This window comes from Mus pahari, chromosome 3 (assembly GCF_900095145.1).
Source record: "Mus pahari chromosome 3, PAHARI_EIJ_v1.1, whole genome shotgun sequence".
Lineage (NCBI taxonomy): Eukaryota > Metazoa > Chordata > Mammalia > Rodentia > Muridae > Mus > Mus pahari.
Window position 1 is genome coordinate 18255423 of NC_034592.1, and position 20597 is coordinate 18276019.

The following is a 20597-nucleotide window of genomic DNA, read 5'->3' on the forward strand; positions in this document are numbered from 1 at the left end:
AACAACAACAAAAAAAAAAAAACAAAAACAAAAGAACCAATTGGGGAACAGGACCTTTAGTATTCATTACTGATCAGAATATCAGAACCACCCTCTATATCTCACCCATTCTGTCCAATAAGAAACAAACAAACAAAAAGGCTGCTTCCCTGACTGGGCCTGGGTAGCAGGCGAAAGATTAAAAACACAACTGAGCTGAGGGAAGATTTAGGATGCTGAGCTGGGACTAAAGGTAACTGAGCAAACTAAAGTAGAGGGCGGATTTAGGGTGCAGGGCTGGGAGTGAAAAGAAGGGAGTGATAGTTGGGCGGGGGGGGGGGTACTTAGAAGAGCCCAGACTTTGACCTAAAACATATCAAAGTGTGTGTGGGTGTGGGTGTGTCTTTCAATGGCAGATCCAAGGGAACCTGGGCAGGACTGGTAGTGTATTCCCCCACCCCCACCCCACCAGGGCTGAAAGCAGAACTATTGTAGTCAATAGTTAGATTCTCTTTGTTCACCTGTCTGCTTAGGCAGGGTCTCATTATGTTGCCCTAGATTGCCTGGAGCTCTTCCTGAGTGCTGGCATTAAAGGCTTGTGCCACCACACTAAGCTTTTCCTTTGGGTTTTTAAATACAGGGTCTCTGTGTAGCCCTGGCTGTCCTGAACTTGCTCTATAGATTAGGTCAGCCTAAAACTCAGATCTGCTTGCCTCTGCTTTTCCTTTTTAATCAAAAGAACTTCGTAGTTCTATAAAAAGTCAGGGAATGCCAGTGTCTCTGAACCCATCCTCCGTTTTTCTGCTGTGAAATGGACTCTCTAAACAGGTCAGATGCATTTTTTCTTTTTTTTTCTTTCTTTTCTTCCTTCCTTCCTTTTTTTTTTTTAATACAGGGTCTCTCCTGGCTGTCTTGGTACTTGTTCTGTACTCCCGGCTGCCCTCAAACTCATATAGATCCACCTGCCTCTGCCTCCCAAGTGCTATGATTAAAGGCGGGGGTCACCACACCCAGCAAGGACAAATCCATTTCAAATAAGCCATGGCTACTGTATACAACCACAAAATACAATGCAAACAGGCTGGATGGCTCAGCCATTAGATGCACGGGCAGCTGCTCTCTCAGAGGACCTGGCACACACATGGTGTCTCAGAACCATTTATAATTTCAGTTCCAATATAGCTAACACCCTCTTCTGGCCTCTATGGGCACGGTATGCACACATGGTTTAGACATGCATGAAGGCGAAACACCCATATACATAATGAATCTTAACACTCTCCCCTCTCCTATGTTGTCAGTACTGACCCACAGTGGACACAGCTGCTTCTTCCTGAGCCTGGACAAACATTAGAAGAAAGGCAACATATTTACAAACGATTTAATAACACTCTTGAAGATAGTTTACCCCAGGCAGGAAACAATATAGACATAGACACATTGTTTTCTTCCAATAGTTAACAAAGTTAGTGCTTGAAAATGCAGGGGGGATGGGGTTGGCCCTCTAAAATCCCAGTAGTAGGGAGGAGGGAGTTCATGGCCTAGGATACACAGAGAGATACAGTCTCCACTCAAAATCAGAACAGAAATCCAGCAGCTGAGCAGAAGCACTAACTGATGGGGAACTCAAGAGCTGATAAGTAGGTTCTATGCAAGAGGACATGTGTGTGTGCGCCCGTGCGCTCGCGCATGCACACAAGCGCACCCCTATGCATGCACATCATTATCCAGCCCCTACCGCTGAATTAGTAGCGCCTGTTCATCTTCTTGAACTTCTCATAGTGGTAGTCATCTGTGGCCTTTTCATTAGCAGGACGCTTGCGGTTGGGAGGGGACCCTGAGGAGAACAAAGGTTGCCGGTCATGGTGGAACCAGTAGATACTACTGTTCAAGATGAGAACATGGTTGGAGTCACACCTAACAGCAGCCCCAGCATGGAGGTCACAGAGAGCTCGAAGAGGTTTGTTTTTTTTTTTTTCTTTTCCTTTACCAAAACTTTCAAAGCCAGTCTTTACTAGCTTCCAGCTTGGGGGTCTCAGAGCAACCAACCACTGACTCTACACTTCTCACTTTATCCAGGAGGGAACCACAGTATAAAAGGGGAAGGTCCTTAGTAGGGGGTCTAGGTTAAATGCCTTGGTCCCCAGGGCCTGAGCACTGCCCTGTCCAGCATGACCCTGCCTTCAAGAGCCACCCAAGTGATGTCCACAGCTGTACTCACGTTCAGGCTCTGGCTTTTCTGTGTCACCCACTCGCAAGGGCCGGGCTTTGGGCTCCTCTTTGTTTCTTCGAATGGGTGCATTGAGCTCCTCGTGATAAACTGAACAGAGAAGAACACGTGTGAGGCAGGAGGTGGGGCTCCAGGGGACTCATGGCGCGGAGCAGGTAGGGCACTCACATCGGTTGTGCTGCACATAGTTCACAGCCATGTTGGTGGGCACAAAAGATGTCTCACTATCCTTCTTCTTGTTCTGCTGCTCTGCCAGCAGCCGGGCCTTGGCGTCCTCCGTGGAAATGATGTTTTTTATTTTAGCACTATGTGAAGAGAGAGAGCCATACCTCACACAAGGCCATCACACCTTTGGAACTGACTGGTGAGGCTGGCCAGTCCCAGAGCACAACACTCTACAGTGCCCCAGCCTGAGTCATGCCTTTCTTTCTTTCCTTTTGGTTTTCCCAGACAGGGTTTCTATGTAGCCCTGGCTGTGTAGCCCTGGGACTCACTCTGTAGACCAGGCTGGCCTCTACTAAGAGACCCTCCTGCCTCCTCCTCCCTAGTGCACGGATTGAAGGCGGGCGCCACCACAACCCCTCCTTCCTCTCTCTCTCTCTCTCTCTCTCTCTCTCTCTCTCTCTCTCTCTCTCTCTCTCTCTCTCTAATTTTTTGTTGTTTACTTATTGTAAGTGTTGAGTGCTCTGCTGCGTTATACCTGCAAGCCAGAAGAGGGCATCTGATCCCTTTATAGATGGTCATAAACCACCATGTGGGTACTGGGAATTGAACTCAGGACCTCTGGAACAGCAGACAGTGATCTTAACCATTGAGCCATCTCTCCAACCCTCCTTTTTTTTTTTTTTTTTTTTTTAAAGATTATTTTATTATTATATGTAAGTACACTGTAGCTGTCTTCAGACACTCCAGAAGAAGGCATCGGATCTCATTAGGGATGGTTTTGAACCACCATGTGTTGCTGGGATTTGAACTCAGGATGCACCTTTCATCCTTACATTACGGAGGAGGAGGCAGGCAGATCTCTGTCTGAGTAGAGGGCAGCCTGGTCTACAGAGCAAGTTCCAGGACAGCCAGGGCTATACAGAGAAACCCTGTCTTGAAAAACAAAAATGAACAAAAATTAAAAAGGAAATCTATGGCTGGGCATGCAGCTCAGTGGCAGAGAACTTACCTAGCATGTGGTGGGGCCCTGGTTCAAATCCCCAGAAATGCACATATGCACACATTCAAGAAACCATGTCCCATGGGGCTGGCAGGTTAGGCAGTGAGATGACTCAACGGTTAAGAGCACTGACTCCAGGCTGGTGAGATGGCTCAGTGGGTAAGAGCACCTGACTGCTCTTCCGAAGGTCCAGAGTTCAAATCCCAGCAACCACATGGTGGCTCATAACCATCTGACACCCTCTTCTGGAGTGTCTGAAGACAGCTACAGTGTACTTACATATAATAAATAAATTAATTAATTTAAAAAAAAAAAAAGCACTGAGTCCTCTTCCAGGGGACCAGGCTTCAATTCCCCACACCCACAGGGCAGCTTTCAACTGTCTGTAACTCCAAGATGATACCCTCATACAGATATCAATGCACATAAATTAAAATACATTTTAAAAAGAGAGAGAGAGAGATCATTCCCCATGAAAACAAAGCAGGCTACCTAAGGTTCAAAGCTTGCCAGGCCGGAAAGAGACCAGAGTCCACAAGCCGCCTACCACTTCACTTTCAGCAAGGCTGCTGCCGACCTCTGTACTTGTTCCCCATAAGTGAAACAGGCTCACAAAGGTGGGCCAGCCTCTTACAGACGAGCATTAAAGGAGAAGCTGTGAAGGCTATGTAGACAGTTTTGCCTCCACAGGCCAGGAACCCTTAAATCTCTTCAGCCACAGGGACCAGGGGTGAGAAGAAAGCCCTGGAGACAGCTTCTGAGAGGGCGTATCTGTAGGTTTCCAAGGATACCAAGAAGGATTTCCATAACGCTGTGAACATGTGTGTGCGTCTGCGTGCATGTGCAGCCAGAGGGCAACCTCAGGTAGTCCCTCAGGAGCCACACACCGTATCTCTTTGAGGTAGGGTCTCTCATTGGCCTGAAACTCACTAAGCAGGCTAGGCTAGCTGAACAATGAGTCCGATGGCTCTCTAATCTCCAGGTGCCCGGGGCACCCCAATACACCTGGCACACCAGGTATGGGTTCAGGGGGATCAAACTGAAGTCCTCTTGCTTGCATGACAAGTGCTTTACTGAGCCATCTCCCATAACCCAGGCCTTAGGAGTGCTAGGCAAACGCTGTGGCTTGTCTGTGTAACTGCTAACTGCAACACTGTCAGCTCTTCGAAAGGGCGGGGCACAGCAGGGTTGGGAGCCTTACTCGATGCCCAGGTCCACCTCAGGGATGCCGCTGAGCATCTGGTTGGACAGCATCTCCTCAGTCTTCTTGGCAGAAGAGACTCGGATATTCTCTGGCAGCTCATAGAGGCAGTCCTCAGCGTTCTTGGGCTTGGCCTTCTGTTCCTCTTGCTCCACAATCCCCTTCCTCTTCTTCAGCTCCGTCTCAATGTACTTCATCCTGAGAAGGGGGATTACAGATTCAGGAGACCAGAATGGCCATAACATGCAACTGCTAATTAGCATCTTTAATGAAGAACATTTTACATTTAATTTTATGTTATCTATGTATATGTGAGGACACATGTACCACAACACATGTAAAGTCAGAGGAGTTGGCTCTATCCCACTACAATGAGGGTCCTAGAGGTTGAACACAGTCATAAGGTTGGCAGAAGAAATCTTTACCCACTGATCCATTTCACCAATCAATGTGTGTAGTGAGCATTATCTTGTGCGCCTCACCCTTTAAAGGATCCCCAGTTTCTGGTCAACTGTCCCTTTAAAAATTTTTAGCTATTAGAACTACTTGACCCTATAACCTTCAGTGTTGGTTGCTTCTAGGATTTCTGGGAAGAGAACAGGGTATAAGAAAGCTAACTGAGTAGTGGCAGTGGGTGGGTAAGGGAGCAGGGGTGGGGGGGGTGTATAGGGATCTTTCGGGATAGCATTTGAAATGTAAATAAAGAAAATAATAATAAATTTAAAAAAAGAAAGAAAGAAAGAAAGCTGAGGCAGGGGATGGGGTTGGCAAATGAGAAGGCAGCTGGTGGATAAGCTATTCTGAGGAGACAGGTGAGACAGGAGAAGCTGAGCTAAGTTGGGGAACCTGGAGAAGGGACTGTTTAAGCCAAGTGTTTGAGAGCTGAGGGAGGAGTGGCTGGGAGAGCCATCTGAAGGGGCTGGCAGGGACTTAAGAGAACTGGTCATCGTTCTTTAAAAAAAAAAAAAAGCTAGCTGTTTTACAAATGTGGGGGAGATTTCTGATCTAGCCTCTCATCATGAAGCTGTGACTAGCCTTGAATTCTTTACTTAGACGAGGCTGGTCTCAGACTCAGAGAACTGCCAGCTTATATCAACTGCGGAGATAAAATATGTGTGTCAACACACCTGCCTCCAACAACAACAAAAAAATATCACTTATTGGAAAAACTAAGAATAAAAATAGCTGGAAGTTGTTGAGACAGTCGCACAGCTGTCTGACCTAATTAGTCTCAATGTGAGGCCCTCCTAACTCTCAGTATCCTTGGTGTGGGGATTACAGGTATGTAAGTTCTGAAAATCTAAACTCAAAATACCAATGTGCACTGGAGATTATGACAACAGATATCCTGGGGTGACCATATCCAAGGCTTGTTGAATACAGAAAAATGGCCTTATGTTTCTTTCCCTCTCTCTTTCTCTCCCCCACCTCTCTCCTCTCTCTCTCCTCTCTCTCTCTCTCTCTCTCTCTCTCTCTCTCTCTCTCTCACACACACACACACACAGACACACAGACACACAAATGTTTGCACAGTGAACTCAGATTTACCAAGATAAAGGAAAAGTAAGGAAGAATTCCTTGGTGGGAAGGGCTCCAGGGAGGATACTTTGATACGATGTTTTAAAGGCCTCGATGAAAAAGATTGATGCCGGGCGTGGTGGCGCACGCCTTTAGTCCCATCACTTGAGAGGCAGAGACAGGTGGATCTCTGAGTTCGAGGCCAGCCTGGTCTACAGAGTGAGTTCCAGGACAGCCAGGACTACACAGAGAAACCCTGTCTCGACCCCCACCCCACCCCCAAAAAAGAAAGATTTATAAGCACATGATAACCCTTGTGTTTTGAGGAAATATCACTAATCAAGAAAGGCAAGGGCTGAGGATGTAAGGAGAGAGGGCAGGAAATATAAATGCAAACAGAGAACCACCTTTGAAACCTTTCACAGGTTCCAAGCCTGAGAAGTGGGGAGGACACAGCCAAGAAAACACGAGAACCTCCATCTGTGAGCAGACATGTCTGAGTGTCCTCAGACAGACTACGGGACTCACTGGTACCTACATGTCTGCATCCTCATCCCTCCGGTTGGTCTCTGCAGAAAACGATGTCCCCAGGTGCAGATCCTCCTCTTCACTGACCCTGAGAGTAGGGAGCAGGTCACAGTCATTGACGCCAAGTTACCAGAGAACACACGTGAAAACATACAACACGGGATGGTATGTAAAGAGACAGAATGCTAGACACACATTCAAGCAGGAAGGCAACGCCGGCTGAGACTTTGGGGGATGAGTGCATTTTTTTTTTTTTAAGATTTATTTATGTATGTATGTGAGTACACTGTCACACTCTTCAGACACGCTAGAAAAGGGCATCAGATTCTAGTGAGCCACCATGTAGTTGCTGGGAATTGAACTCAGGACCTCTGGAAGAGCAGTCAGTGCTTTTAACCACTGAGCCATCTCTCTAGTCTGAATGCATGCTTTCTTTTGCAAACTTTTATAATAGTTTCTGTGTGTGCCAAGGTTATATCAGAGTGCCCTCCTTTTTAGCTTTTCCCCTTTGTCTCTTATTAACCCAGAGCTTATTATTTTGGCTAGATGTGTAGGCCGCCGAGACTCAGGACATTTACCCGATGCTGGGTTACAGACACAAGCTGCCCCACTTGGCTTTTATGTGAGGGTCAGTGATCTCACCTCAGGCCCTCAGCTTTACTCGCTATGCCCTAGTTACTTAAATACACTTACACATTTTCTCATTGTTTGCTTTATTCAGAGAGGGTCTAGTGCAGCCCAGGCTGACCCTGAACTCCTAATCCTTCTGTTCCCATCTGCAGAGTGCTGAGTTTTCAGTGTATTTTCTAACTATGTTTTCATACAAAGCTTCTCCCCATGTTTGAAATAATGAGCAAGGCCCTTTTACAAACTCTTCTCTCTTGGCTCTGAGCCCTCCTGGGGGTTGTTTGTACCCTGGCCCACTTGTGGTAAGCTCTATGCGGGGTGTCCCTCCCCATCCCTGCACACTCAGGCCCAGGAGACTGTGTCTGCACCCCGCTTCCTCCACTCACTTGTCTTTGCCCCGCTCCTTCAGTTTCTTCATGTCCACCATGCCACCTGTCGCCATTTGGAAAGGATCATCCTGCAGAAAAGCACACAACTTAGAGGACACATCTAGAACAACAGCAGCTCAGTTGGTGTGGTCATCGAGTGTGCGGGTGCATGTGAACATGTATGTGCACACACATGCAGGCCAGATGTTAACACTGTGTGTTCTCATCAATCTTTTACCATGTTAAATTTCTCTGTATGTATATGTAATTGTGTATTTTGTGTGGTTGTGGAGGCAAGTGGCCAAACTCAGCCATCTGTCTCAATCACTTTCTACCTTAAATTTCAGAGACAGAGAGGTTACTGATTTGGGTGGACTGGCTGGCCAGCCAGCTCTAGAGATCCATATGACTCCACCGGACCCCCGGTAGGAATACAGATGTAAGTTATCATATATAGCTATTATGTGGGTGCTAGGAGCCTGACTCAGCAACAACGTTAACACTTTAGCCTCAGAGCCATTTCCTCAACCCTTTGACTTATACTGCGAGAGAGGGTCTCTTAGCTTGCTTATTCAGCTACATTAGTCTCTCTGCCTCCCCAGGACTCACATTATAGGCATGTGCCACCATGCCTAGGTTTTCATGGGATGCCATGGAATCCAAATGTGGACTCTTGTGCTTATATAACAAACACTCTGAGCTATCTCCCTGGTACAATGGTTATTGTCACAGGAGCTGGAGAGATGGCTCAGTGGTTAAGAGCACTGACTGCTTGCTGGGCAGTGGTGTCACATGCCTTTAATTCCAGTACTTGGGAGGCAGAGGTAGGTGGACTTCTGAGGTCAGCCTGGTCTACAGAGTGAGTTCCAGCGTAGCCAGGGCTACACAGAGAAACCCTGTCCCAAAAAAACAAAAACCAAAAAAAAAAAAAAAGCACCAACTGCTCTTCTGAAGGTCCTGAGTTCAAATCCCAGCAACCACATGGTGGCTCACAACCATCTGTAATGAGATCTGATGCCCTCTTCTGGTGCANCTGAAGACAACTACAGTGTACTTACATATAATAATAAATAAATCTTAAAAAAAAAAAGAAATAGGAAATGATATCTTTCCTGCTGATGTCACAGGATGTCATANCCAGCAACCACATGGTGGCTCACAACCATCTGTAATGAGATCTGATGCCCTCTTCTGGTGTGTCTGAAGACAGCTACAGTGTACTCACATATAATAAATAAATAAATCTTTAAAAAAAAAAAAAGACAAAAGAGGAAGAACAGCCACAGAGAGGAGCCAACACTCACCACCAGAGTAGTCTCCTCTTGAACCTTCTCTCCTACCAGCAGGGCGGCCGCACTGAGCAAAAGAAACCAAACCACAGAAAGAGAAACAACACAAAGACAAGGAGGAAATCAGTGTGCTGGCTAGTTTTTTGTTGATCTGACATAAGCTGGAATTGTCTGGGAAGAAGAAACTTCAATTGGGAACATGCTCCTGTGTACAGTGCTCCCCCCCCCCCGGGCAGGTGGTCCTGTGTTGTACAAGATAGCTGGATGTGAACAAGCCAGGAAGCAGTGCCCTCCAGTCTCTGCTTCAGTCCCTGCCATGATTCCCCCATATGAGTATGATCAGGAAGGGTACAAGTTGTTCTGGCCCTGGTCACAGCAGTAGGAAGCAAACTGAGACAATCGGGTTTGCACGACTGAGAAAGTAGTGGGGCAGTAGTTACAAAAACCAAAGAAGAACCCAGTGCTCCACTCGCTGTGAATGGTGGGATGGGGGGGAGGGGTGAGAAGCAACGAAGCAGCTGGTGCACGCTCCTGCAAAGCCATTTGATATTCTGGAAATCACAGAGTAAGGTTCTGCCAGTCAAAGGAACTGTAACAGAAGACATATGCCAGAGGATACGCACTTCAGCTTTCTCTGATAGTGAAAATTTATCAAAATGACCCTAGAACCTGAAGTCAAGGCTTGACAGGGACTGAGCAAGCACACCAGCACTGAGCTAGCCCCACCATTTCTTGTTTATTTTATTTCACAGGTCTCATAGTTGCTCAGGCAGGCCTTAAACCTGTGATCTCCCCATGTAGCTGGGACTACAGGGCTATGCCACTAGGATGGTCCTTGTTGATGTTGAGACCAGTTTCACTCTGCAGGCCCGGCTGGCATCAAACTCATGGTAATCCCACTGTTTCAGTTTCTCAAGTCTGGGAGTCTAGGTGTGAGGCGTCACACAAACCCTGTCAATCTGGTAACCCTGGCGATGCACACGATGCAGCCTTCTTTCTAAAAAGGCTTTCTGGAAAACACATACCATGGTCAGAGGCTCACAGTAATAAGATGATTTAATTCTTTAAAAGCATGGGATAAAAGTAGACATAAAATTGATTATGATCTTCAAAACTAATAAAGAAATAGGTGGGAAATAAATGGAAATATTATTATAAATGCTGTCTCTCTACCTCAATTTTTTTTTCTTTTTCTTTATTCTTTTTAAAATATAAGGTCTTGCTATGCAGCCTAGGTTTCCTCAAACTCCCTGTGATAGGATTGCAGGCATGCACCAACCACCAAACCAGGCTATTGTTTATTTATTATACTTTTTTACCTAAGTTTTCCAAATTCTTATCTTTTAACACGTTGTCATCAGTCCAATCAAAAATTCGAGTTAGTGACCTGGAGCAGGCCCAGAGACCATCAGGTTCGGGGCATGTAACAAACATTTGTAAAGAACCTTACTACCATCTATGATCAGTGGAACTATACGTCAAGAGAAGGGATTATATGTCGAAGGAGGGATTTGTGACTGCGACCCTAGCTGGAAATTTTTGTCATCAATGACGCCGCGACCACCCCCGTGGTACCCACCTCACCCCATTTGGCCTCTTCCTCAAGTTCTGCACCTCTCGGGTTTCTTCCAGTTTTAGCCTGGGGGGGGGGGGGGAGGAATAAAAAGTGACGCACAGGTTGAGAGACCTGCGGACCACCCTGGCTCCTAGGCAATGGTATCAGCGTGGCGCTGGCCGGTAGCCAGCCCCAAGCCTGTCTCAGCAACACGTACCGAACCTCCTCTGATTCCTGTTCATCCTCCTCCGACTCCGAGTCAGCCCGGCGCCGGCGGAATGTCTTCCCGGCGATCCGCATAGCGGAACCAGACCCTTGGCGCGGCGTTCCCAGACGCGTAGTCCAGGGAACCTCTCTCTTCCGGCGCGCAGAAGTGTCGTCGTCAGAGCGCCGGCTGCACTCAGACCCGCCTCCGCCTTGCCAGGCCACACCCCAAGCCCGTACGGCCCCGCCTCGGCCGGGCAGGCACGCATTCCGAAACTCCGAAAAGCAAGAGCAGGTACCGCCGAGTGGCCACACCCTCGACCACGCCCCAGCGAGTGACCACGCTCACCGCCGGCAGGACGGCCTTCGAACCACACGGCCACGCCCCCGCAGCACGGCCACTCCCCCTACTCCCGGCATGCTTGGGCACTCACCACTCGCACGGCCACGCCTCCGGAGTGCCCGGTACCGCCCTCTAGTAGGCCGTGACCTGTGACACCGCCCCCGCTCCTGGCATAGGCTCTCCCGATTGGACGTCTGACGGTGAGGAGGCGGGGCGTGGCAGGCAGAGCCACAAGACTCTTCGCAGCGCCGCGGTGGGCGCGCTTGACTGACAGGCGGCGCGGTTGCGACGGCAGGTGAGTTTCTGACGGCTGCTGCCTGCTGCCGGGGGCTGGGCCGCTAGAGCGGGGATCATCGTCCAGCCGCTGGGAGCAGGCGAGGCCTGGCTTTGAGGGGCGGTCAGGACCTAGTGAGAGGTCTCCGCCGCCTACCCTCCCATCACCGACTCCCGTGCCCGCCCCGAACCCCCACGGCTCTGGCTTTTGAGCAGGCCGCACGTCACTTGGAAAGCCAGCGCGAGGCCACTCGGGCTTCAGGGCTCAGACGTGCACATTTATTCCTCTTTCACAAAAGCTGATCACCTTGCCGGGGGTGAATATCAGTCCGGATGCTGACTGTCCATCCCAGGTTGGCCTGCAGCCATTCGTCTCTAGGAGGGGTACCACTGACGTTCACAGGCCAGGGACTGCTCTTTGAGAGCTTGGGAGGACTCGTTTGGCCTGGGGGACTGTCGCTCTGCCATACGCACCTTACACCCCCGAGATGTTGCGACGGTAGTTAGTTTTTAAAGGTGTCTATAAACACTTATAAGATGTATAAGTGCATGCGTAATAGCTCACATGGGACTTTTAGGGACTCCTTAATTACTCGTTTCCTCTGGAGCAAAGCGCTTCGTACTCAACACTTAACTCTGTGGCAGGCACTAGGATAAGCAGTCTCTTCTAGAAGCCTCCCATCCAATCCCACGAAATAGATGCAGTTGGCTCTCTCTTTCAAAAAAACGAGGCTACTGAGGCGGAAGAGAAGCAACCCGTACTTCAAGTTCTGCAGCTGGGAGGTGAAGCTGGGTTAGGGACAGAGCTTTCACAGCTGCAGGGTTTGCTTCAGGGACAGCGGGCCTCTGTGGGTCTTCCGTGCTGCTGCTGCAGCTGGTGTTCCAGCTTATGGGCTGGGGGAGGGGCTGAGGGAGACTTTTTCTAGAAGAGTTTTCTAGAGCAGGGAGGGCATGTCTGCCATGCCTTGGCTTTTTTCCAGAACAATTTTTTTCTGAAGTTGTCATATTCCCCTTAGACTGGGACAAAGAGAAAACTCGGGATGTCTTGAAATAGCCTTTTGGCTTTGATCAAAGAGGCATTAAGTATCAAAGTCTTGACCCCACTGGAGATTGGTTCAACCGTCTTCAGATGTCGATGGCAGTCACTGGACACCATGTCTTTGGTGGCTGAAAAAGAGGCACCTTGGGAACTGCTGCATGAATCCAGGGACTTGGGTGTACAATTCTCACAGGCTCGGAGGTGGCTCTTAATTTCCCTGCCTAACCGTGCCTTACTCGTTAACCTCTAGGGTCCTGGGCCACTCTGGTGCCTCCAAGGAAATTCACAAGGTCAAGAGCATTTCGAGACAGCCCTCATTTGAAGATACAGAGAGGGACATCTGATACAAACAAGTTGTCCCTTGTTTGTATCTGCATTCCCATCCTTGAAGCCAGAATGCCAGGTGATACCAACTCCCTGGGCTCTGGCAGACGGAGTTGATTCTCGTTTGACACAAGTGCCGCTTGGAGTGTGGCAGCTGGAAATTTGACCTAGGTGCTGGGTGCAGAGACTACAGTCCCTCTGAGTAGTGTCCTTGGAAGTAGAGTGCTCGGGGAAAGGAGCCTCCAAGAAAGTGAGGGCTCTCAGATTTTAGTCTGGCATGGGAGGTGGGATGGGTGCTGACTTTCTGGGGAGATGGATGGATGTTTAAGGAGCAGTCACATCTGGGATGGCCTTGTCATGGTAAGCATTCCAAAGTGCTTGTTTGAGTTGGGTAATGGTGGCACGTGCAGAGGCAGGCAGATCTCTGTGAGTTCTACCCAGAGAGACCCTGTCTCCAGAAACCAAATAAATAAAAATAGATAGATAAATAAATAAATAAGAAAAAAGGAGAAGCTGGGCAGTGGTGCACACACCTTTAATCCCAGCACTTGGGAGGCAGAGACAGGCAGATTTCTGAGTTTGAGGCTAGCCTGGTCTACAGTGAGTTCCAGGACAGCCAGGGCTACACAGAGAAACCCTGTCTCGAAAAACCAAAAACCAAAAGAGGGGGAAGAAGAAGAGGAAGAGGAAGAAGAAGAAAAGAAGAAGAAGAAGAAGAAAAGAAGAAAAGAAGAAAAAAGAAAGAAGAAAAGAAGAAAAAAGAAAGAAAGAAAGAAAGAAAGAAAGAAAGAAAGAAAGAAGAAGAAGAAGAAGAAGAAGAAGAAGAAGAAGAAGAAGAAGAAGAAGAAAGAAGAAGCAGCAGCAGTAGCAGCAGTAGTAGTTGTTCAGACCCAGGACCTGGGCCCCAGTCTGCCAGGGGCCTTCGGAATCAATGGAAAGGAAAGTGCATTTTAGGTTTGGGACTCTTTCCAGGCTAGCACGTTTTTCCTTAAAAAACAAAAACAAAGCCTTGCTGGAGCTAGGAGGTGAAGATTGGCCCTGTGTCCACTGGCTGGTCCATTTGGGATTTTGGAGCCACAGTTCATTTAGAGCACTGGCTGCAGGGCAGGTCCCCTGGGTTTGGTCGTGGCTCTGGGGTCCTGGATCCGTGACTCGGCCCCTTTCCCCACCTTTGGTGATGGATGGGTTGCATCCTGGCCTCCCAGGGCAGTATTGAGGGTCCTTCGAGGTCATTCTTGGGAGAGCTTGGAACTGTTAGCAGAGCTACTAAGGTAGGGCCCATGGTAGGCAGAAAGACCTAGGCCAGAGATGCCACACAGCTTAAGAGTCAATGGGAAGTAAGACTGGGACAGGGAGGTGACCAGTGTCTGGAATTTGGGGGAAGAGTGAGAAAAGGAAGATGCGCGTGTCAGCAAGGGGCGTGGCATTCTGATAAGGGGCTGTGGTTGGCCCGTGCGAGGATCTGTGAGTGGAGGCTCGGCAGGGCTACTTTCAGATCCCAAGGGCGACTCCCTGGGAGGCGGAGGAATATTCCCAGAAGCTCTGGGGAAAGTGATGAGTAATGGGCACCTGGGGCTGCCAGGCCTTCAAGTGAGTGCGCAGCCGCGGCGGTCCCTCCAAGGCCCCGCCCCCAGCCAGCCAATGAGGGTGGGGCTCCTGGCTGCCTGCAGGTGTTACATCTTAACTCGGGTCTCAGGGCAGGAGAGGTGGCCTCTTTGCCTCCCTCCTTACTCTACAGCTCCAGACATGGGGGTGTGGGTCCCTGAGAGCAGCTGCACAGTGGGCCATGCTGCTCTTCAAGGGGTCTGTACCCAGCACCTGGTACTTTAATGGAGATGAGCCTCATTCTCCTGCCTTCGCTGATACTGGCCTTTTTTTCTTCATTTTCCATATCTGCATTTCCTAATGTCACTGCTGCTGAGTCATGAAAAGTAAACCATTCTGGCCCCTTAATGCCCAAGTATCTCAAGCAATCAGATCCCCAGAGAGAGGACGTCATCATACACAGCCAGCCTGGGTTTCTCCTGCAAAACCTTTGCAGTGACCATTCTCCAAGGCCGCTGTGACAGTGCAACAGGTGGACCTGCTGAAACAACTGAAAGTAAGGCTCAGAGCTCGAGGGGAAGGTGGTGTCAGATGGCACCTTGTGCTCCGAGCCTTGCTGAGTGACAGCTCCGTTGCTTCTTGTGCTTGAGGCTCAAAGATTTACATCCCACTCGGCCCTCCACAGAGACCTAATTTTTATTTAATGATCTTTCCCAAGTCCTTACCTCCAAATGTCCATGGATTCTAGGGTGCTGGTCTTAGGAAGGGTGCTGGGGAACTGCTCAGTCAGGACTGTGCTTGTCCAGCAAGCACGAGGACCTGAACTCAGTCAGAGCTCCTGTGGAAATGTGGGTGTGTGGTGTATGCCTATAACCCTGGCGCTGGAGAAGGGGAGATTCCTGACCAGCCTGCTTAGTCAAGGAGCTTCAGGTTCTGGGAGAGAAACCGTCTCAAGAAACAAGGCGGACAGCTCCAGAGAAGTGACATCCAAGGTTGGCCTCTGGCTTACACATGTGCACCCTCATCCCCATCCCAGGTAAATTCTTTAAAAAACTGTTATCTAATTTGTGCTCCCAATGCTAGCCTGCTAATTGTTCAGTGACGTTTTGCCCATCTTCTTTTAAGAGACAAGGGCCACCTGTCCCCTCCTCACTTTCCTCTCTCCTTTATGTTTGTGTTTTTAGTTTTTGTTTGGGGATTAAAAGCATGTGTCACCACACCCACCTTCTCTGTTGTTTTTGTTGTTTGTTTGTTTTAGATTTTTTTAGTTTGGTTTGGTTTTTTTTGAGACAGGGTTTCTCTGTATAACCCTGTCTGTTCTGGAACTTTTTTTTTTTTTTTTTTTTTAGTTTTTCGAGACAGGGTTTCTCTGTGTAGCCCTGGCTGTCCTGGAACTCACTCTGCAGACCAGGCTGGCCTCGAACTGAACTCAGAAATCCGCCTGTCTCTGCCTCCCAAGTGCTGGGTGTGTGCCACCACTGCCCAGCCCTGGGACTCCTTTGTGCACCGGATTGGCCTGGAACCTCTGCCTCCCAAGTGCTGGAATTCAAGGCTTGTGCCACTGCTGTCACCACCAGGCTGTTTTTTTAAAGATTTATTTTTATTGGTTTTTTTTTTTTGTTTGGAGAAAGGGTTTCACTGTATCCAGACTAACTAGAATCCATTTCTATAGACCAACCTGGTCTCAAACTTGGAGTTTTACCTGCCTCTGCCCTCTTTCCAACCCTCAAGGATTAAAGACATATGCCACTACGCCTGGCGGAGGTAAGAGGTAACCAGTGGATCGATTATTGGACAGGCTTGATTACATAGGTGATTATGTGTGTAGGGGACTGTTCCTACACATAGTCCTTGCCCAGTAATAGTGGATAAGGTGAGCCTAGTGCTCTGTTGTCTCCACTGGCTTGTTGCAGCGTCATCAGAGAGGTTGATTGCCTTTATAAATGCCATGCCTCCATAGTAAGGGGGTGCCACATCATAACAGCCACAAGGATTTAGTGGCTTCAGGGTTAGTGCTAATTATAACTCTGAAAACCTCTTGAACTAGATGGGTCAAGTGAGATTGCTCAGGCAGGTTGAGGGGCACAGTCTCGATGACTCTCTTCAAAGGGGTCTCAGTACCATGAGAATGGGGCGGTGGTGATGGTCTGGGGTTTATCTTAACTGGGGCCAAGACTTTGTTGGGGCCCAAAGGAGTGTAGGGGACTTTATTATTAATTTGATAGTGAACAACAATCCCTCATCCTATCTTCCTTTGTAAAGCCTAAGACCCCAAGTGTATCCTTTTGTCCATTCTAGAGCTCACTTCCCTGGTTCATGAAGGTAATACAGAGCGGATGGCACCAGTCAGCTCACTCAGCTACGTCTTTTCCTCCAGGCTCGTAGGGCTCTAGGGTATAATGGCTTGTACTTTAACATAATCCTAGCTCAAGGTGGGGTTCCAGTAGGCCTCACCTGAAGTCTCACAACCCCAGCTCTTGGAGAAGAAGTCAGCCCTACCTCCGCACTTTGGATTGAGGGACCGCCTCCAGTGGAACCCGGGACAGACATAGAAGGGGTGGGTTTGGAGCCTGCTTCTATCAAATCGGGTAGAGGGACCTCCCCATGGGTCTCTCTGATGTTTGTCTACAAAAGGAGGAGGCGCTGAAGGTGCCGTCTGAGTATCAGAACCCCCCAGGTCCCAGCCAGGGGGCTCCTACAGACAACTTACAGATGTCAGGGAGACAGAGTGCTGACCTTGGATAAGCTCCAAATAGTGTCTCCCGCCCCATTTATTACTTGCCACGTTAGGTTACATGGCTGGTGGGGACCAGGGCTGGTAAAACATAAGGGGAGGAGGATGTTAAGACACAGTACCAGGGGGAGGACTCCCATCTTTAGGCTTCCTGGTGATTTTCAGTTTCAGAGGGTTCTCTGTAGTCAGGGCCTTCCAGGTAAGGGGGTCCTCTGGACCTCCGGTCTCTGTTGAGGGGGCAGGCTTCACATGTGAGGCATATATCCAGGCAGTGATTCCATTCACTTTTACAGCTGTTGGGGTGGTCAGCAGTACCAACTAGGGTCCTTTCCACTGGGGCTCAAGTGTCTGGGCATGATATCAACTCACATAGACTAAGTCTTCAACCTGGAACCAATGTGATGCCTCAGAGGTGCTGGGTTCATAGGCAGCTGCCAACTGGGACCACACTTCTTTTTGTACCACCTGTAGACCTTTTAACCTGGCATACAAATCATTATTACTATGACAGGTTGGCTCAATAACGTCCCTCAGTATAGTTAGGGGCGCTGGGGTCCCATACAGGATTTCTTTTTTTTTTTTTTTTTTTTTTTTTTTTTCGAGACAGGGTTTCTCTGTATAGCCCTGGCTGTCCTGGAACTCACTTGATAGAACAGGCTGGCCTCGAACTCAGAAATCCACCTGCTTCTGCCTCCCGAGTGCTGGGATTAAAGGCATGTGCCACCGTGCCTGGCTCCATACAGGATTTCAAAGGGAGTCAAACTGAAACGGGAAGGGGGTATTTCTGACCCCAAACAAGGCTAGTGGAAGTAGTACCACCCAGTCTAAGCCAGTCTCCATGGTTAATTTAGTCAAGGTCTGCTTCAGAGTTCTATTCATTCTACCTGCCCTGAACTTTGAGGTCTATAGATACAATGTAATTTCCAATCGACCTCTAGATACTTGGCCACTCCCTGACTTAGCTTGGCAATGAAGGCAGGGCCATTGTCTGACCCTATTACCAAACCGAGGAAAGATATCTTCCAGTATCTTCTTGGCAACTAAGGAGGCTGTCTCCTGCTTGGTGGGGAAAGCCTCCACAAACACTAGAAGGTACTTACAGTCAAACTTGCCTGGTTTTACTTCAGTGAAGTCCACTTCACAGTAGGCTCCCTGTCTATCTCCTCAGAGTCTCTTAGTGGGGGCAGCTTTGCTAAGGCAAGCATTTACCTTTTGACAGCACATGCAGTTGTGAATGATTTTTTCCACTAGGTGTTTTAATCCTGGAATATAATACTTATATTTCAAAGCAGTTTGAATTAGCTTGCTTACCCCCAGATGAGTCCATTGAGGCATTTGTCTTATCATTGTGTTTGTTCTTGTTCTTCTTTCCTGATGGCATGTGCCAAAGTTCTCTTTCTTTCTTTCTTTCTTTCTTTCTTTCTTTCTTTCTTTCTTTCTTTCTTTCTTTCTTTCTTTCTTTCTTTTTTCTTTTGGATTTCTGAGACAGGGTTTCTCTGGGTAGCCCTGACTGTCCTGGAACTCACTCTGTAGACCAGGCTGGCCTTGAACTCAGAAATCCACCTGCCTCTGCCTTCCAACATGCTGGGATTAAAGGCGTGTGCCACCACTGCCCGGCACAGAGTTATCTTTCTTGATCGAGGTGGTTATTGGGATCTTTTGAGATGATTGCCATATCTTCAGCAGAGTACCGGAGGTTGGGCCCCAGTATTCACGGGTTTCAGACCACCATCACTGGGGTGACTCTTGAGGCCACTGCTCTGGCATTGGGGTCGGTCTGCCAGCTTATTTTCTCTGGCTACAGGGGAGTCGCTCTTCTGGTGGCCCGGACAATGTATGATACTTACTTTTGCTGGCTTCTGCAGGGCTTTTAACAAAGGCTAGAATCTCAGTTTTGTGTTTAATCTCTTTTCCTCCAGAGGTTAGCAGTCCTCGCTGCTGGTAGGTAGCACATGAACATGTGCTGTGGTGAAGGCATATCGGCTGTCTGTGTAAATGTTGATCTTGCCTTCCCCCAATTCGAGGGCCTTGATGAGAGCACTGAGCTCAGCCTTTTGGGTGGAGGTCCCTTCAGGCAGAGCCTGCGCCCACACAACTTGTTGTCCATCTACTATGGCAGCCCCCATTCTCTGCTTCCCTCCTTCCAGGAAGCTGCTCCCATCAGTGAACCAAGTGGCCTCTGCATCCGCCAAGGGCTGATCAGACAAATCTTTATGCCAGCCGTGTGCTTCAGCAAGCACTTGCTGACAGTCATGAATAGGAGGCTCAAGGTCAGGACCTGGGAGCAGAGCAGCCGCGTTCAGGCCCATAGGGGTACAAACGTAATCCTGTCAGAGTTGAGCAACAGACTCTGATAGTAGGTCATACAAGCATTGGTGAGCCACTGCGGCTGGTGGACCACGCTCTCCAATGTGTGTGGAGCAGTCCTGTCCCGTAGTTAATTTGTCTGCATCTTTAACCAGTACAGTAACCACAGCCACAATCCTCAGGCAGGGAGGCCACCCCGCTGCCACTGGGTCTAGCTTTTTGGACAGATACACTGCTGGCCTTTTCCATGGTCCCAGCTTCTGGGTCAAGACCCCTTTTGCTATGCCCTTATTTTCTGCCACAAACAAATGGAAGGGCTTGGTCACATCTGAGAGACCCAGGGCAGGGGCTGACATTAAGGCTGTTTTAATGGCATCAAAAGGGCGTTGCTCTTTTTCTCCCCAGGCAAAAGGCTGTTTGTTCTTAGTGAGTGGGTATAATGGAGCTGCCATCTCAGTGAATCCAGGTATCCATAGGTGACAGAAACCTGCCATTCCCCAAAATTCTCTGACTTGTTTCTGGTTGGTGGGCGGTGGAATATGGAACACAGTTTCTTTTCTAGCTTCTGACAGCCACATCTTTCCTCCCTTGAGCAGATTCCCCAGGTAACTAACCTGCTGGCTGCAGATTTGGGCCTTTTTAGCTGAGGCACCGTAGCCCAGTTCTCCCAGTTCAGTGAGGAGGCGCTCTGTTCCTTGTAAGCACAGGTCTTTGCTAGAAGCAGCTAAAAGAAGGTCATCTATGTACTGCAAGAGGGTTACCTGGGGGTTGGCTGCCTGGAACGTGGCCAAGTCTTGGTGGAGGGCTTCATCAAAGATGGTGGAAGCCTTGGGGCAGGGTTGTCCAGATGAGTTGGCCTGTCATGCCTGAGTCTGGGTCCTTCCATTTAAAGGCAAAGTATTCCTGACTCCTGGTGGCCAGAGACAGGCAGAAGAGGGCATCTGTGAGGTCCAACACTGTGTACCAAGGTCTGGAGGGAGGCAAGGAACTCAACAGCTTATACGGATTGATTGAGGACCGTCGGTGGAGATTGGTTACCTGCTTATTCACTCTCTGAGTTTCTGGACAAGCCAATAGTCAATAGTTCCAGGCTTTTGCACAGGGAGGAGTGGGGTGTTCCATGCAGACTGACATTTCCACAGAATCTCCAACTGGAGGAGGTGCACAATGTGAGGTCAGATTCCATCTCGAGCCATAGGATCCTGGCGGACTGTTATCAGACTAGGTTGGGCTTTCAGTCTACAGAGACAGGGTGGGGAGGCTTTACCTACCCCTGCAGTCTCTGCCCATGCCTGTGGGTAGTTCTGCAACCACCAATCCATATCTTTAGCTTTTTGACTCTTTTTTTTTTTTTTTTTTTTTTTTTTT

At 48.8% G+C, this 20597-nt stretch overlaps 2 protein-coding genes across 4 annotated transcripts in view; one reads left to right on the top strand and one right to left on the bottom strand.

Annotated features, from left to right (window-relative positions):
- Window positions 1–1343: 1343 nt before the first annotated feature.
- On the bottom strand, window positions 1344–10836 carry C3H9orf78 (chromosome 3 C9orf78 homolog). The gene is made up of 9 exons (XM_021193843.2): window positions 10678–10836; window positions 10485–10544; window positions 8921–8972; window positions 7635–7705; window positions 6632–6709; window positions 4576–4773; window positions 2378–2514; window positions 2201–2299; window positions 1344–1816 (listed from the first exon to the last, which is right to left on the bottom strand). The coding sequence occupies exons 1-9, from the start codon at window positions 10758–10760 to the stop codon at window positions 1725–1727; spliced, it is 870 nt and encodes a 289-aa protein (XP_021049502.1). The 5' UTR covers window positions 10761–10836; the 3' UTR covers window positions 1344–1724.
- Window positions 10837–11171: 335 nt separating this feature from the next.
- Window positions 11172–20597, top strand: part of Usp20 (ubiquitin specific peptidase 20) — a 40676-nt gene continuing 31250 nt past the window's right edge. For 2 of the 3 annotated variants that reach the window (XM_029536610.1, XM_029536609.1), the window contains exon 1: window positions 11172–11302. The gene's annotated coding sequence lies outside the window, so the exon portion shown is untranslated. The remainder of the gene's footprint in view (window positions 11303–20597) is intronic. The other variant, XM_029536607.1, reaches the window with a different exon arrangement.

What these genes read in the sequence shown, in the direction of transcription:
- C3H9orf78 (XM_021193843.2), bottom strand. Translation starts at nt 10,760, where the DNA reads ATGCGGATCGCCGGGAAGACATTCCGCCGGCGCCGGGCTGACTCGGAG. An exon ending in CAGGAATCAGAGGAGGTTCG is followed by an intron (nt 10,545 to 10,677) that starts GTACGTGTTGCT and finishes CCCCCCCCCCAG; the next exon opens with GCTAAAACTGGAAGAAACCC. An exon ending in AAGGAGCGGGGCAAAGACAA is followed by an intron (nt 6,710 to 7,634) that starts GTGAGTGGAGGA and finishes CCCTACTCTCAG; the next exon opens with GGTCAGTGAAGAGGAGGATC.